Here is a 15,116-nt window from a genome sequence, read left to right as displayed (position 1 = left end):
TCTTGAACTAGCTTTAGATCTACCACAACATGGATCTGGTGTATAGCTGTAACCTGGAGCTTTGCCAGGACCTGGAGTGTTATTATTTCTTCTATTCCTGCGTATCATTGAGATATGACTGATTTTCCTACATACAGAGCACATTGAATGGAATAGTTTTAAAAATTCATTCATGAGATGTGCTAGCTTGACCAGCATTTATTGCCCATCCCTAGTTGCCCCTGAGAAGGTGGTGGGGAGCTGCCTTCTTGAACTGCTGCAGTCCTTGTGGTGTAGTTACATCCACAGGGCTGATAGGGAGGGAGTTCCAGGATTTTGACCCAGCGAAAGTGAAGAAACAGCGATATATTTCCAAGTCAAGATGGTGAGTGACTTGCAGAGAAACCTCCAGGTGGTGGTATTCTCTTGTCTTTGTCCTTCTAGATGGTAGTGATCATGGGTTTGGGAGGTGCTGCCGAAAGAACCTTGGTGAGTTCCTGCAGTGCACCTTATAGATGCTACACTTAACTGCCACTGTTTGTTGGTGGTGGAGGGAGTGAATGTTTGTGGAAAGGGTAGCAATCAAGTGGGCTGCTTTGTCTTGGATGGTGTTGAGCTTTTTTGAGCATTGTTGGGGATGCACTATCTAGGGAAGTGGACAGTATTCCATTACACACATGACTTGTGCCTTGTAGATAGTGGATAGGCTTTGAGGGGTCAGGAGGTGAGTTACTGCAGGATTCCTAGCCGTTGACCTGCTCTGTAGCCACAGTATTTATACCATGAGTCAAGCTGAGTTTCTTGCCAACGGTGACCCCCAGGATGTTTATAGTGGGGAATTCAACGATGGTCATGCCACTTTTTTTTATTATTCGTTCTTGGGACGTGGTTGGGCCAGCATTTATTGCCCATCCCTAATTGCCCTTGAGGGGACAGTTAAGAGTCATCCTTGCTGTGGATTTGGAGTCACATGTAGGCCAGACCAGGCAAAGACGGCAGATTTCCTTCCCTAAAGAACATTAGTGAACCTGATGGATTTTTATGACAATTGACAATGGTTTCATCGTCATCATTAGGCTTTTAATTCCAGATTTATTTGATTGAATTCAAATTTCACCATCAGCAGTGGCGGAATTCAAACCAGAGCACTACCCTGGGTTTCTCGTTTAGTAGCCCAGTGACAATACCATTGTGCTGCTGCCTCCACCCCCCAAACGTCAAGGAGTTAAATGCTCTTGTTGGAGATCATCATTGCTTGGCACTTGTATTGAGCGAATGTTACTTCCCACTTGTCAGCCCAAGCCTGTATATTCTCCAGACCTTGCTGCGTTTGGAATGGACTCTGTCTGTATCTGAGGCAAATGGTGCTGAACATTGTGCAGTCATCTGCGAACATCCCCACTTCTGACCTTATAATGGAAGGGAGGTCATTGATAAAATAGTTGAAGATGGTTGGGTCTGGGACACTTCCCTGAAGAGTTCCTGCAGATATCTTGGAGCTGAGATGATTGAACCCCAATCATCACAACCATCTTCCTTTGTGCCATCACAAACATCTCTCCTTTGAGGGAGGAGCGAGTGGGGATCCTATTGAAACTTACAAGATACTGCGAGGCCTGGATCGCTTGGATATAGAGAGGATGTTTCCGCTTGTGGGAAAAACCAAAAGCAGAGGACACAATCTCAGACTAAAGGGATAATCCCTTAAAACAGAGTTGAGGAGGAATTTCTTCAGCCAGAGGGTAGTGAATCTGTGGCACTCTTTGCTGTAGATGACTGTGGAGGCCAAATCACTGATTGTCTTCAAGACAGAGATAGATAGGTTCTTGATCAATCAGGGGTTATGGGGAGAAAGCAGGAGAATGGGAATGAGAAAAATATCATCCATGATTGAATGGCAGAGCACACCCGATGGGCTGAGTGGCCTAATTCTGCTCCTATGTCTTATGGTGTTATGACTCCAACCAGCGAAGGGTTTTTCCCTTGCCTCCCATTGACTCTAGTTTTGCTAGGGCTCGTTGATGCTGTACTCGATCAAATGTGCCTTGGTGTCAAGGGCACTGTGGGCATTTAGACAGTTGGTGGCTGCCAAGACAAGAGTAACATTTAAATTTTTGACTCTGGGACTGTGAACGTGGCTGTATGGCCTGCTCGAATCATAGAATCATAGAATTTACAGTGCAGAAAGAGGCCATTCAGCCCATCGAGTCTGCACCGGCTCTTGGAAAGAGCACCCTACCCAAGGACACACCTCCACCCCATCCCCATAACCCAGTAACCCCACCCAACACTAAGGGCAATTTTGGACACTAAGGGCAATTTATCATGGCCAACCCACCTAACCTGCACATCTTTGGACTGTGGGAGGAAACCGGAGCACCCGGTGGAAACCCACGCACACACGGGGAGGATGTGCAGACTCCACACAGACAGTGACCCAAGCCGGAATCGAACCTGGGACCCTGGAGCTGTGAAGCAATTGTGCTATCCACAATGCTACCGTGCTGCCCCCCCCAGCAAGATCAGAAAAAGGAACTAGCATGTAATTTACAACAATTGTTTGCAGCCATTTCCATTGCTGTGGCCTCATTTCAGGCTTCCTTTCATGTCAATTCTTACCTTTACTCAAAAACGTATCCTGGATTTTATTGTCTTTAAGGTTGCTTATGAAAGTTCCTTACGGATAATTTTCTAAGTTCACGGCATACCCACAGTGATGAGAAAGTTTCTTTAACTTGAGAATGTAAGGGCAGCATGGTGGTGTAGTGCTTAGCACTGCTGTCTCACGGCGCCGAGGTCCCAAGTTCAATCCCGGCTCTGGGTCACTGTCCGGATGTGGAGTTTGCACATTCTCCCTGTGCTTGCGTGGGTTTCACCCCCACAACTCAAAGATGTGCAAGATAGGTGGATTGGCCACGCTAAATAGTCTCTTAATTGAAAAAAAAAAATTGGATAATTATAAAAAAAAGAGAATGTAATCATAGAATTTACAGTGCAGAAGGAGGCCATTCGGCCCATCGAGTGCACTGGCCCTTGGAAAGAGCACCACACACAGGTCCACGCCTCCACCCTATCCACGTAACCCAGTAGCCTCACCTAACCTTTTTGGACACTAAGGGCAATTTATTATGGCCAATCCGCTTTTTAAAAAATATATATCTTTTATTCTCTTTCTTTTTCACATTTTCTCCCAAATTTACACCCACCAACAATAAACAATAATCAATAACAAATATGTCAATCCCCATATCAATAACAACGATCCCATCCTCCCACCAAACCCCAAACATTAGCCCGCATGTTCACACAAAAAAATGACAAAATGGAATTAGGGATCACCCATCGTCACCATTAATACACACAGCCCCCCTCCCCCCAACCCTCCCACCCACCCACCCGAACTAATGTTCGATGTTATCCAGTTCTTGAAAGTGCATAATGAATAATGCCCAGGAATTGTAGAACCCCTCCATCCTTCCCCTCAGTTCAAACTTAACCTTCTCAAGAGTCAAGAATTCCAACAGGTCCCCCCGCCACGCCAGGGCACAGGGTGGAGAGGCTGCTCTCCATCCCAACAGGGTCCGCCTTCGGGCAAACAACGAGGCGAAGGCTACGATATCTGCTTCCAACCCTGGCTGGTCCCACACCCTGAATATGGCCTCCCGGGGGCCCAGGTCCAGTTTCACGTGCACCACTTTAGAAATTACCCTAAAAAACTCCTTCCAGTAAACCTCTAGCTTTGGACAGGACCAAAACATATGAACGTGATTAGCGGGGCCCCACCCGCAACGTTCACACCCATCTTCTACTCCTTCAAAGAATCGGCTCATCCTCACCCTCATGGGATGTGCTCTGTATACCACCGTCAGCTGGTAAACCCGCGCATTAGGTGGAGGCATTCACTCTCCGGAGCAACTCACACCAGAACCCCTCGTCCATGTCCTCTCCCAACTCTTCCTCCCACTTTGCTTTGATCCCTTCCAGTGGTGCCTTCTCCTCTTCCAAAATAGCTCCGTAAACCGCTGACACTACCCCCTTCTCCAGTTCCACTGTCGTCAGCACCTCCTCCAGCAATGTGGAGGCCGGCTCCACCGGGAAGCTCTGTATCTCCTTTCTGGCAAAATCTCGAACCTGCATGTATCTAAACATTTCCCCCTGCTCCAGCCCATACTTCGCTTCCAGCCCCTCCAACCCTGCAAACCGACCCCTCAGAAACAAATCTTTTAGTGTCTTAATCCCCTTCTCCTCCCATTTCCGAAAATTTCCATCCCACTTCCCTGGCTCAAATCTGTGGTTCCCCCGAATCGGCATTTCCCTTGACCCTGCCCCCAACCCGAAGTGTTGGCGAAACTGCCTCCAAACGGACTCCCTAAGTACTTCCCTGGGGCCATCGGGAGCGACGCTGTTGCTAATGCTTTCAATCCCGGCCCCCTGCACAAACTCTCCTCCATTCTGACCCAGTGGGAATCAACCCCTCTGACCCAGCTCCGCACCTTCTCCACATTCGCCGCCCAGTAGTAATACATCAGGTTCGGAAGACCCAAATCCCCTGCCTGCCTTCCCCTCTGTAGCAGCACCTTTCTAACTCTGGTCACCTTCCCTCCCCATATGAACGAAGTAATCCTTCCCTCAATCTCTCTGAAAAAAGCCTTTGGCAGGAAAATCGGCAGGCATTGAAAAATAAATAGAAATCACGGCAATACGTTCATTTTAACCACCTGTACCCGATCCGCTAGTGAGAGAGGGAGACCATCCCACCTCGCCAGATCAGCTTTCACTGTCCCCACCAAACTAGAAATGTTGTGCCTGCGGAGCCCCCCCCCACTCCCGGGCAACCTGCACCCCCACGTACCTAATGTGAGTCCCTGCCCTACGGAATGGAAGCTCCCCCACCCCCGGCCAAGACACCACAAAATACTCTAGATTGTCGAGATTTAGTTTGTACCCCGAGAAAGACCCAAACACTCTTAAGCAGCTCCAAGATTCCCCCCATCGACACGCTTGGTTCCGACACGTATAACAGCAAGTCATCGACATATAAGGACACCCTATGCTCTATCCGCCCCCCCCCCCCCTCCCCCACACTATTCCTTTCCATACCCCCGAACTTATTAATGCGATGGGCAACGGCTCAATCGCGAGTTCAAACAGCAGGGGGTACATAGGACATCCCTGCCTCGTCCCACGGTGGAGAGAAAAGTATCTCAAGCTGATGTTGTTTGTGCGGACACTCGCCCTCGGCTCCTTATATAGTAGCTTTGCCCAGTTCACAAATCTTGGTCCAATCCCAAACCGCTCCAGAACTGCCATCAAATACCCCCTTTCTACCCGGTCAATCGCCTTCTCAGCGTCCAATGCCACAACCACCTCTGTTTCCTTCCCTCCACCGATGCCATAACGACGTTCAATACCCTTCTAACGTTTGAAAAGAGCTGCCTCCCACTCATGAACCCCGTCTGATCTTCACTTATCACCTTCGGGAGGCGGCACTCCAGCCTACCCGCCAGTACCTTCACCAATACCTTTGTGTCCACATTCAGAAGTGACATGGGCCTATACGACACACACTCTGTCTGATCCTTATCTTTTTTTAGCACCAGGGAAATCGAAGCCTGCCCCAAAGTTTGTGGGAACACCCCCTTCCCTATCACCTCTTCAAACATTCCCACCATCAGGGGTGCCAGCTTATCCTTGAATTTTTTATAATATTCCACCGGAAACCCATCCGGCCCTGTCACCTTCCCCGACTGCATCCTCCCAATTGCATCCTTTATCTCCTGCTCCACTATTGCTCCTTCTAATTTCCACCCGACCTCTGGCTGTGGCCAATCCACCTAACCTGCACATCTTTGGACTGTGGGAGAAAACTGGAGCACGCGGAGGAAACCCTCACACACACGGGGAGGATGTGCAGACTCTGCACAGACAGTGACCCAAGCCGGGAATCGAACCTGGGACCCTGGAGCTGTGAAGCAACTGTGCTAACCACTGTGCTACCGTGCTGCCCACGCTACTGTGCTGCAACAATTTCACTTGGCACCTGCCTCCTTTGATGGAATGGAACCCTCAGTGCAGTTTCACTCTTAGTCATGCCATTGTGGCTTATTTCTGATTAATTTCACTGGTTAGATATTGGCCCCATCACAGTGAGGGAAATATTTACATTTTTCTGAACTTTTATTTTATTCATGTCCATCTAAATATGAATGCTTTGATCTTGATTACACTAATCCTCTTTTGTGGCGTTGATTCCTCCATTTTTCCCAAATATGCCTTCAGTGCCTTTTTTTCCATTCAGTTATGTACCATGTTCACTTACTGAGCTGTCTGTATAAGGACATGACATGTACAAGGGGCAATATTTTGAACTGCTCAAATGTCCTCACAATCAATTTTAGAATTTCCAAAAGTATTTTGCAATGCTCTTTATTCCTCAGTTTCACATGATATATAAAAATCCTTGCATTGTTACCATCTTTCTGTTGTGAAGTGCATGGATTAAAACTTAACCTGTGGATTCACTGCAAGCAGCGATGTTGAACAAACTACATTTCCCCCTCCCCAACAGAAAGGGCAGATGTAATACATAGCATTATGACTCCAGACCAGGCACCTACATTTGCTAGGATACCAGACAGGAACCGTAATCATTTTTAAATTTGTAAAACTTTGAAGAAAGGATGCTTTGCTCCATCGGCGATTCCACTCACAAATAGGGACATGGTATATTGAAATAAATTTCTTATGGACACAATATTAAACTACCTTTAACAGCACAGAGATAGTACTTACAATTACCAGTTAAACGATGCTTAGCGATAAAATGAAACACTTAGCCCGCAACTGCTACTTTGTTAATCTCCAATCAAGCAAAACCCATCATAGGTCAATACCCATTTTTAAATAAAGTTAGCAAGTACATGATTAGTTACCTATCTTTATTGGATAGAAAATCCTTATGAGTGACTGCTTGAAAAGAGAGATCCTGTCAGGAAACAGCCTGTAGATTCTTGTCTGTGTCAGACTATTGATTAACCTGACAGACCTTTGCAGAAGCTTCTGTTCAGATTACACTTTCCAGGAAGATGAAATCCAAAACTGACTGCCACAGACTTGGCCCCTCCCATTACAACATCACCTTTATCCCATTCAAATCCCATGACTGAATGAATTAAGTTTGAACACAATGTCTCTAATTATCTACTCCCGAGAATTCATAACAAAATCCCATTAGGCACCTCCTTTTAAATATAAGCATGGTTTGAAATAACGGATGATCTCACTTTTATGGCATCGTAATTGCACCTTCTGAAGCCATAGTGTCTGTCTTTCTTTTAAAGCAGGATTTAAAAATACACCCTAACCCAGGCTTTTAAACCCATTACTGCAACAGATACATATAATACAATGTATACCCATATTTTACATTCACCACAACAGCAAAGAGGAAGCTATAGAAACCCAAGATCATAAATTTAAACTTTGACTCTGTTCAAGATTCCTTCACGAAGGGAAACAGCTTTTTTGACTCAATCCCATTTGAAACCTCATTATTTTAGTCCCTATGATCAGTTATTCTCTCAGCTTTCTAAACTCAAACAAATACAATCAAGGTAATGTTGCTTGTCCTCAAAATTTAACCTTTGAATCTTTTGTGTCCACACTGTTCCATATTAATTTCCAATGTATCTTTCCTGAGTTTCGACGACTTGCTTTATTTTGCCCTGAACATAGTTGAGCATTGTCACCTTGCAGATTGTTTTTGTGCAGTGACTTGAAATGTTAAGAACCAATTCACTGACATCGTCTCAGTCTTTTCTTTTACAGTTTACATGGCATTCATTTTTTTAACATGTATTACATCATATTTGTTTTGCAGATTTAGATTCTATCTCACTTAATTTGTAGCATGGGAATTGTTAGATGAAAAAAATCCCAAGGTCCCTTTGTTTGCCGTTTATAATTCTGGTATTCATGTGATCATAATCGTAGAGGTCAACACACAAAAGGCCCTTTGACCCATCATGTCTGCACCGGTCAAAAACACCCACTTAAGTATCCTATTCCCATTTTCCACCCATAGCCTTGGCATCGCAAGTGCACATGAGCGAAACCTACCAATGCTTCTGCTGCTCCCATTTTCTTCCCTTGTTTATTTCTTTTATATTTACTATTTTTTGAAATGGTAGCACAAATGTGCAGAAATTGGGCATTGGTACAGTTCCAATAACTAGGAAGCTTTTTTGTGATGTGCTTAAACTTAAAATTTACTTTAGGTTACCTTTTTTTTGCCTCTGCCTTTATGTTTCTCTCAAGGGGAATCAAAGGCTTTCACCAACCGTGTGCCTTGTACAATTTGTAAATTGATGATTATTCTGTCCTGAATCTTTTAGCCATTTTAATGTGGGACGGGTTCCATTTCTCTAATGAATAGAAATACATTCTATGGCGTTGAAATTAAACTATAGTTTTCACTTTGTTCTGAATTTTATTTTCAGATTGTTAATGAAGCTGCTAAGTATCGCTATCGCTCTGGGAACTTATTTGACTGTGGAAGTTTAACAATTCGAGCACCCTGGGGGTGTGTTGGCCATGGATCGCTTTATCATTCTCAGTGTCCTGAGGCTTTCTTTTCTCATATCCCTGGAGTTAAGGTGAGCATTCCAGGACAACAATTTTCATTTTTGTAAATCAACCAGTTCAAATAAGTTTTCGCTATGTCAGCTGATAAATACACACCCAAACCAAAAACAGTGCTCAATGTTGAAGAGTATGAAGAAATGGAGGGTGGCGGTGTGGGAATGGTGAACATACACATTTAGTTGAGGATCTAGTTTGAGGTATGATCCTGAAATATGTACAGGGTGATTTTCTTTGCTTCTGGACAGACTACCCAAGACCGTTGGAGAGTTTAATTCTTGCACTGCGTAAGCCACAGCGCAGTTCCAGGATTTTGACATGGTGATGTTAAAGAAACAGCATATTTACAAGTGAGGATGGTGTGTTACTTGAAAGGCACACGCAGATGGTTTAGTTAAGAACATAAGAACTCTGAGCAGGAGTAGGCCATCTGGCCCCTTGAGCCTTCTCCGCCATTCAGAAAGATCATGGCTGATATTTTTGTGGACTCAGCTCCACTTACCCGCCCGCTCACCATAACCCTTAATTCTTTTACTGTTTAAAAATCTCTCTATCTTTGCCTTAAAAACATCCAATGAGATAGCCTCAACTGCTTCACTGGGCAGGGAATTCCACTGATTCACAACCCTTTGGGTGAAGACGTTCCTCTTCAACTCATTCCTAAATCTGCTCCCCCTTATTTTGAGGCTATGCCCCCAAGTTCTAGTTTCACTCACCAGTGGAAACAATCTCCATGCTTCTTTCTTATCTGTTCTCTTCATAATTTTATATGTTTCTATAAGATCCCCCCTCATCTAAATTCCAATGAGTATAGTCCCAGTCTAATCAGTCTCTCCTCATAAGCCAATCCTCTCAACTTCAGAATCAACTTAGTGAATCTCCTGCACCCCCTCCACTGCCAGTACATCCTCTCTCAAGTAGTTCCCAGACATCTGTTGACCTTGTCCTTTGGGAGGTTGAGTTTGTGGGCTTTGAAGGTACTGTTCATGAAGCCTCAGGTAGTGGATACAATGGTACACACTGTAGCCAAGATGAACTGGTGTTAGAAGGAGGGAATGTTTAAGATGGTGAATAGGATGCCAATCAAGTAGGCTGCTTTAAACTGGATGGTGTTGAGCTTCTTGACGCTTCATTGTTCCAGACAGGCAAGTGGAGAGTATTCTATCCCACACCTGAAATGTGCCTTTCTAGACGGTGGAAACACTTTAGGGAGATAAGTTATTTGCTGCATTAGTACCAGGCCTCTAACCTACTTTTGTAGCCACAGTATATATGTGATTGATGCAGTTAGATTTTTGGTTAATAATAATCCCCAGAATGTTGATGGTGGAGGATTCAGCAATGGTTCCCCTCCAAGTCATTCACCACCCTGACTTAGAAATATATCGCTCTTCCTTCACTGTCGCTGGGCAAAATCTTGGAACTCGCTCCCTAATGGCACAGTGGGTATACCTACACTTCAAGGACTGCAGCGGTTCAAGAAGGCAACTCATCACCACCTTCTCATATCATAGGTATATCATAGAATTTACAGTGCAGAAGGAGGCCATTCGGCCCATCGAGTCTGCACCAGCTCTTGGAAAGAGCACCCTACCCAAGGTCAACACCTCCACCCTAACCCCATAACCCAGTAACCCCACCCAACACGAAGGGCAATTTTTGGACACTATGGGCAATTTAGCATGGCCAATCCACCTAACCTGCACATCTTTGGACTGTGGGAGGAAACCGGAGCACCCGGAGGAAACCCACGCACACACGGGGAGGATGTGCAGACTCCGCACAGACAGTGACCCAAGCCGGAATCGAACCTGGGACCCTGGAGCTGTGAAGCATTTGTGCTATCCACAATGCTACCGTGCTGCCTTCTGTAGGGCAACTAGGGATGGGCAATAAATGCTGGCCTAACCAGCGATGCCCACATCCCGTAAAAAATGAATTAAAAAAAATCCCTCTGAATGCCAGGAGGAGATGGTTCGATTCTCTCTTGTTGGAGATAGTCATTACCTGGCATTTCTGTGGCGCAAATGTAATTTGTCATTTCTCAGCCTAAGTCCGAATCTTGCCCAGGTTTTGCTGCATGTGGGCACAGACTGCTTTATTACTGGAGAAATTAAGAATGGACCTGAACATTGAGCGAGCATTCCCATTTCAGAACTAATGATGGAGGGAAAATGGTTAGGTCTAGAACATTTCCCTGAGGAACATCGACCATGATTTCCTACAGCTGCCAATAGATCTCCAACAGCCACAACTATCTTTTGTGCTAGATATGATGCCAGCTAATGGAGGGCTTTCCCCCTTATTCCAATTTTAATTGGGTTCCTTAATGTTATTCTTGAGCAAGTGCTGATTTCATCTTCAATACAGTAAGTGTCACTTCATCTGGAATTTCACTCTTCTGTCTATGTTTGGACCAAGGCTGTAATACGGTCTGGAGCCTATTGGTCCTGAAAGAACCCAAACCGTGCATGATGGTCAAGTTTTTGGTTACCTCCTGACTCCCCAAAGCCTGTCCACCATCTGCAAGGTACAAGTCAGGAGTGTGATGAAATACCCCCCACTTGCATGGATGAGTGCAGCTCCAACAACAAGCTAGACACCATCCATAGAAACATAGAAAATAGAAGCAGGAGGAGGCCATTCAGCCCTTCGAGCCTTCTCCGCCATTCATTGTGATCATGGCTGCTCATAATGTTTAATACCCTGATCCCGCCTTCTCCCCTATCCCTTGATCCCTTTAGCCCAAGAGCTGTATCTAATTCCTTCTTGAAATTACACAACGTTTTGGCCTCAAATACTTTCTGTGGTAGTGAATCCCACAGATTCACCACTCTCTGGGTGAAGACGTTTCTCTTCAACTCAGTTCTAAAAGGTTTGCCCTTTATCCTCAAATTATGACCCCTAGTTCTGGACTCCCCTGCCATCGGAACATTCTTTCTGAATCTACCCTGTCTAATCCTGTTAGAATTTTATAAGTTTTTATGAGAACCCCTCTCACTCGTCGATATTTCAATAAATATAATCCTAGCTGACTTAGACTGTCCTCATATGACAATCCTGTCATCCAAGGAATCAGCCTGGTAAACCTTAATTGCACTCCCTCCATCAAGAACATCCTTCCTCAGATAAGGACACCAAAATTGCAACAATACACCTGGTGTGGCCTCACCAATGCCCTATACAGTTGAAGTAAAACATCTCTATTCCTGTACTCAAATCCTCTCGCTATGAAGGCCAACATACCATTTGTCTTCTTTACCGCCTGCCTGCTTATTTTCTGATGCCCGAGGACAGCAAGGTCTCACTGAGTATCCAGAATCACAGAAAAATACAATGCAGAAAACACCCTTCAGCCCATCGAGCCTTCACTGCCGCATGAAAGGCACCTGATCTGCCAATCCTAATCCCATTTGCCAGCACTTGGCCCATAGCCTCCATAAGACATAGGAGCAGAATTAGGCCACTCGGCCCATCGAGTCTGCTCCGCCATTCAATCATGGCTGATATTTTCTCATCCCCATGTTAAGACTTGTAGCCACCTAAATTGGCCAACTCCCGATTTAAAATGGCAAACGGCAAAGGCTGATGGGAAAGTCAGCCAACATAGACAGAAACCAGCAGCTGCAGGTTTGCTGTGTATTTACCTCTGCAAAAGCCAGACAACGTCGAAACCAGCGGCCATCAGCATAACAAAGTAGCAGCCATCTGCATACTGATGAGCAATCCCTGGGAACAATAAGTAACATTTTGGACACACAAAGCGAAGCCAGACTCCTCGGCGCCAGCAGGAGCCAACACAAAGGAAGTGAACGAGCACCTCAAGACCGCCCATCGATCAGGGAACCGCTCCAGTATTGGAGAAAATCGAACCAAGCGATTGGGACAAAGTCCAATCAGTTGGGATCAGGTACAGGGTCCGCCTCGAAAGGCAGGAAGCCCCTGGGGACTATAAGAGTTGAGTCCCAAGTTCAAATCGCTCTCTTCTTCCTGCCCGGGTCACCCAGCAACACAAATCAATATTGACCGTGACCGGTGCAGGGATCGTCGACTGACGTAAGTCTTAATTCAACGCTCGCTACGAGATAGGCGCTCCTAGCTACCAATCCGTACCAACTTCGAATCCCGCAGACTCAGAATCCGAACGAAAGGCCATTTGTTCCCCTGACCTGGTGGGCCAGTCCGAAGTTAAGTATAGGCCTGTTAGTTGTAGAAGTAGCTTAGACATAGAATTTGTGAATGAGTAGCGATTACTGTGTATAATAAATGTGCTTTGATTTAAATCATACTAATCGGTGTATTGGGTTATTGATCATTACTTGGACTTGAACCTCGTGGCGGTATCTAAAGATACCTGGCGGCTTGAGAGCAAAGGTAATAAACAGAGCAATTGAGCCGAGGAGAAAATCAGCAACAGACTCGAATGTTAAGACGTGCCAAGTGCTGATCCAGGTACTTTTTCAAGGATGTGAGGCAACCCGCCTCTGCCACCCTACTAGACGATGCGTTACAGACCGTCACCACCCTCTGGGTAAAATTTTTTTTTCCTCAAATCCTCTCTGAACCTCCCTCACCTTGAACTTGTGTCCCCTTGTAACCGACCCTTCACTAAGGGGAACAGCTGTTCCCTATCCACCCTGTCCATTCCCCTCGTAATCCTCTACACCTCGAAAAGGTCATCTCTCAGTCTTCTCTGCTCCAGCGAAAACAACCCAAGCCTATCCAACCTCTCTTCATAACTAAAATGTTCCATCCCAGGCAACATCCTGGTGAAACACCTCTGCACCCTCTCCAGTGCAATCACATCCTTCCTATACTATAATAATAATATAATAATCTTTATTGTCACAAGTATGCTTATATTAACACTGCAATGAAGTTACTGTGAAAATCTCCTAGTCACCACATTCCGGCGCCTGTTCGGGTACACAGAATGTCCAAATTACCTAACAAGCATGGCTTTTGGGACACGTGGGAAGAAACCTGAGCACCCGGAGGAAACCCACGCAGACAAGGGGAAAATGTGCAGACTCCGCACAGACAGTGACCCAAGCCGGGAATCGAATCTGGGACTCTGCTATTGTGAAGCCATAGTATTAACCACTCTGCTACCATGTTCCTATAATGTGGCGACTAGAACTGCACACAAAACACCACAGCTGTGGCCTTACCAATATTCTGTATAACTCCAACATGACTTCCTTGCTTTTGAAACCTATGCTACAATTAATAAAGGCAAGTGTACCATTTGCCTTTTCACCACCCTATTAACCTGCCCTTCTGCCTTCAGAGATTTATTTACAAACACGCCAAGGTCTCTTTGTTCCTCAGGACTTCCCGGCGTGGTGCCATTCATTGAATATTTCCTTGTCAAATTGCTCCTTCCAAAGTGTAGCACCTCACACTTTTCAGGATTAAATTCCATCTGCCACTTTTCTGCTCATTTGACCATCCTATCTATATCTATATCCTATCTATTCCCATACCAGCCTCCCCGAACAGGCGCCGGAATGTGGCGACTAGGGGTTTTTCACAGTAACTTCATTTGAAGCCTACTTGTGACAATAAGCGATTTTCATTTTTTCATATCTTTCTGTAACCCAAGACTCTCAGCCTCACTGTTAACCACCCGGCCTATCTTTGTGTCTCATCCGCAAACTTACTGATCCTACCCCCCACGTAGTCATCTAAGTCATTTATATAAATGATGAATGATAAGGGACCCAGCACAGATCCCTGTGGTACGCCACTGGACACTGGCTTCCAGTAACTAAAACAGCCATCTGTCATCACCCTCTGTTTCCTACAGCTAAGCCACTTTGAATCCACTTTATCAAGTTCTCCTGTATCCCATGTGCATTTGCCTTCTTTATAAGTCTCCCATGTGGGACCTTGTCAAATGCTTTGCTGAAATCCATGTAAACTACATCAACTGCACTACCCTCATCTACACACTTAGTCACATGCTCAAAAAATACAATCAAATTTTTTAGACATGACCTCCCTCTGACAAAACCATGCTGACTATTCCTGATCAAACCTTCCCTCTCCAAGTGGAGACAGATCCTCTCATTCAGCATTCTCTCCTTTAGTTTCCCCACTACTGACGTGAGACTCACTGGCCTGTAGTTCCCTGGCTTATATCCCTGCAGCCTCTCTTAAATAGTGGGACCACATTTGCGGTTCTCCAGTCCTCTTGCACCTCTCCTGTGGCCAGAGAAGAATAAAAAATTTGGATCAGGGCCCATGCAATCCCCTCCCTCGCCTTCTACAGCAACCTGGGACACAATTTGTCTGGACCTGGAGATTTCACTTTTAAGCTTGCCAATACTGTGTCCCTTCCTATGGCAACTTGCTCAATAACCTCACAGTTTCTCTCCTTGAGTCCTATGTCTGCCCCCTCATTTTCTTGGGTGAAGACAGATGTGAAATATCCCTCTCAATTTACACCCATTCAAATAATAATCTGCCTTCCTATTTTTGTTACCTAAGCGGAT

General features: G+C 45.3%; 1 protein-coding gene across 3 annotated transcripts in view; it reads left to right on the top strand.

Annotated features, from left to right (window-relative positions):
• The window catches only part of bckdhb (branched chain keto acid dehydrogenase E1 subunit beta), a 403,853-nt gene that overhangs the window by 78,274 nt on the left and 310,463 nt on the right, over positions 1–15,116 (top strand). For all 3 annotated transcript variants that reach the window (XM_072499807.1, XM_072499806.1, XM_072499808.1), the window contains one exon: positions 8,478–8,633. In XM_072499807.1, the coding sequence (XP_072355908.1) occupies positions 8,478–8,633 (156 nt within the window). The remainder of the gene's footprint in view (positions 1–8,477; positions 8,634–15,116) is intronic.

This window comes from Scyliorhinus torazame, chromosome 4, assembly GCF_047496885.1.
Source record: "Scyliorhinus torazame isolate Kashiwa2021f chromosome 4, sScyTor2.1, whole genome shotgun sequence".
In the NCBI taxonomy this organism is placed as follows: Eukaryota; Metazoa; Chordata; class Chondrichthyes; order Carcharhiniformes; family Scyliorhinidae; genus Scyliorhinus; species Scyliorhinus torazame.
Note: the sequence above shows the minus strand (reverse complement) of the source record. Positions and strands in the feature narration are given on the sequence as shown.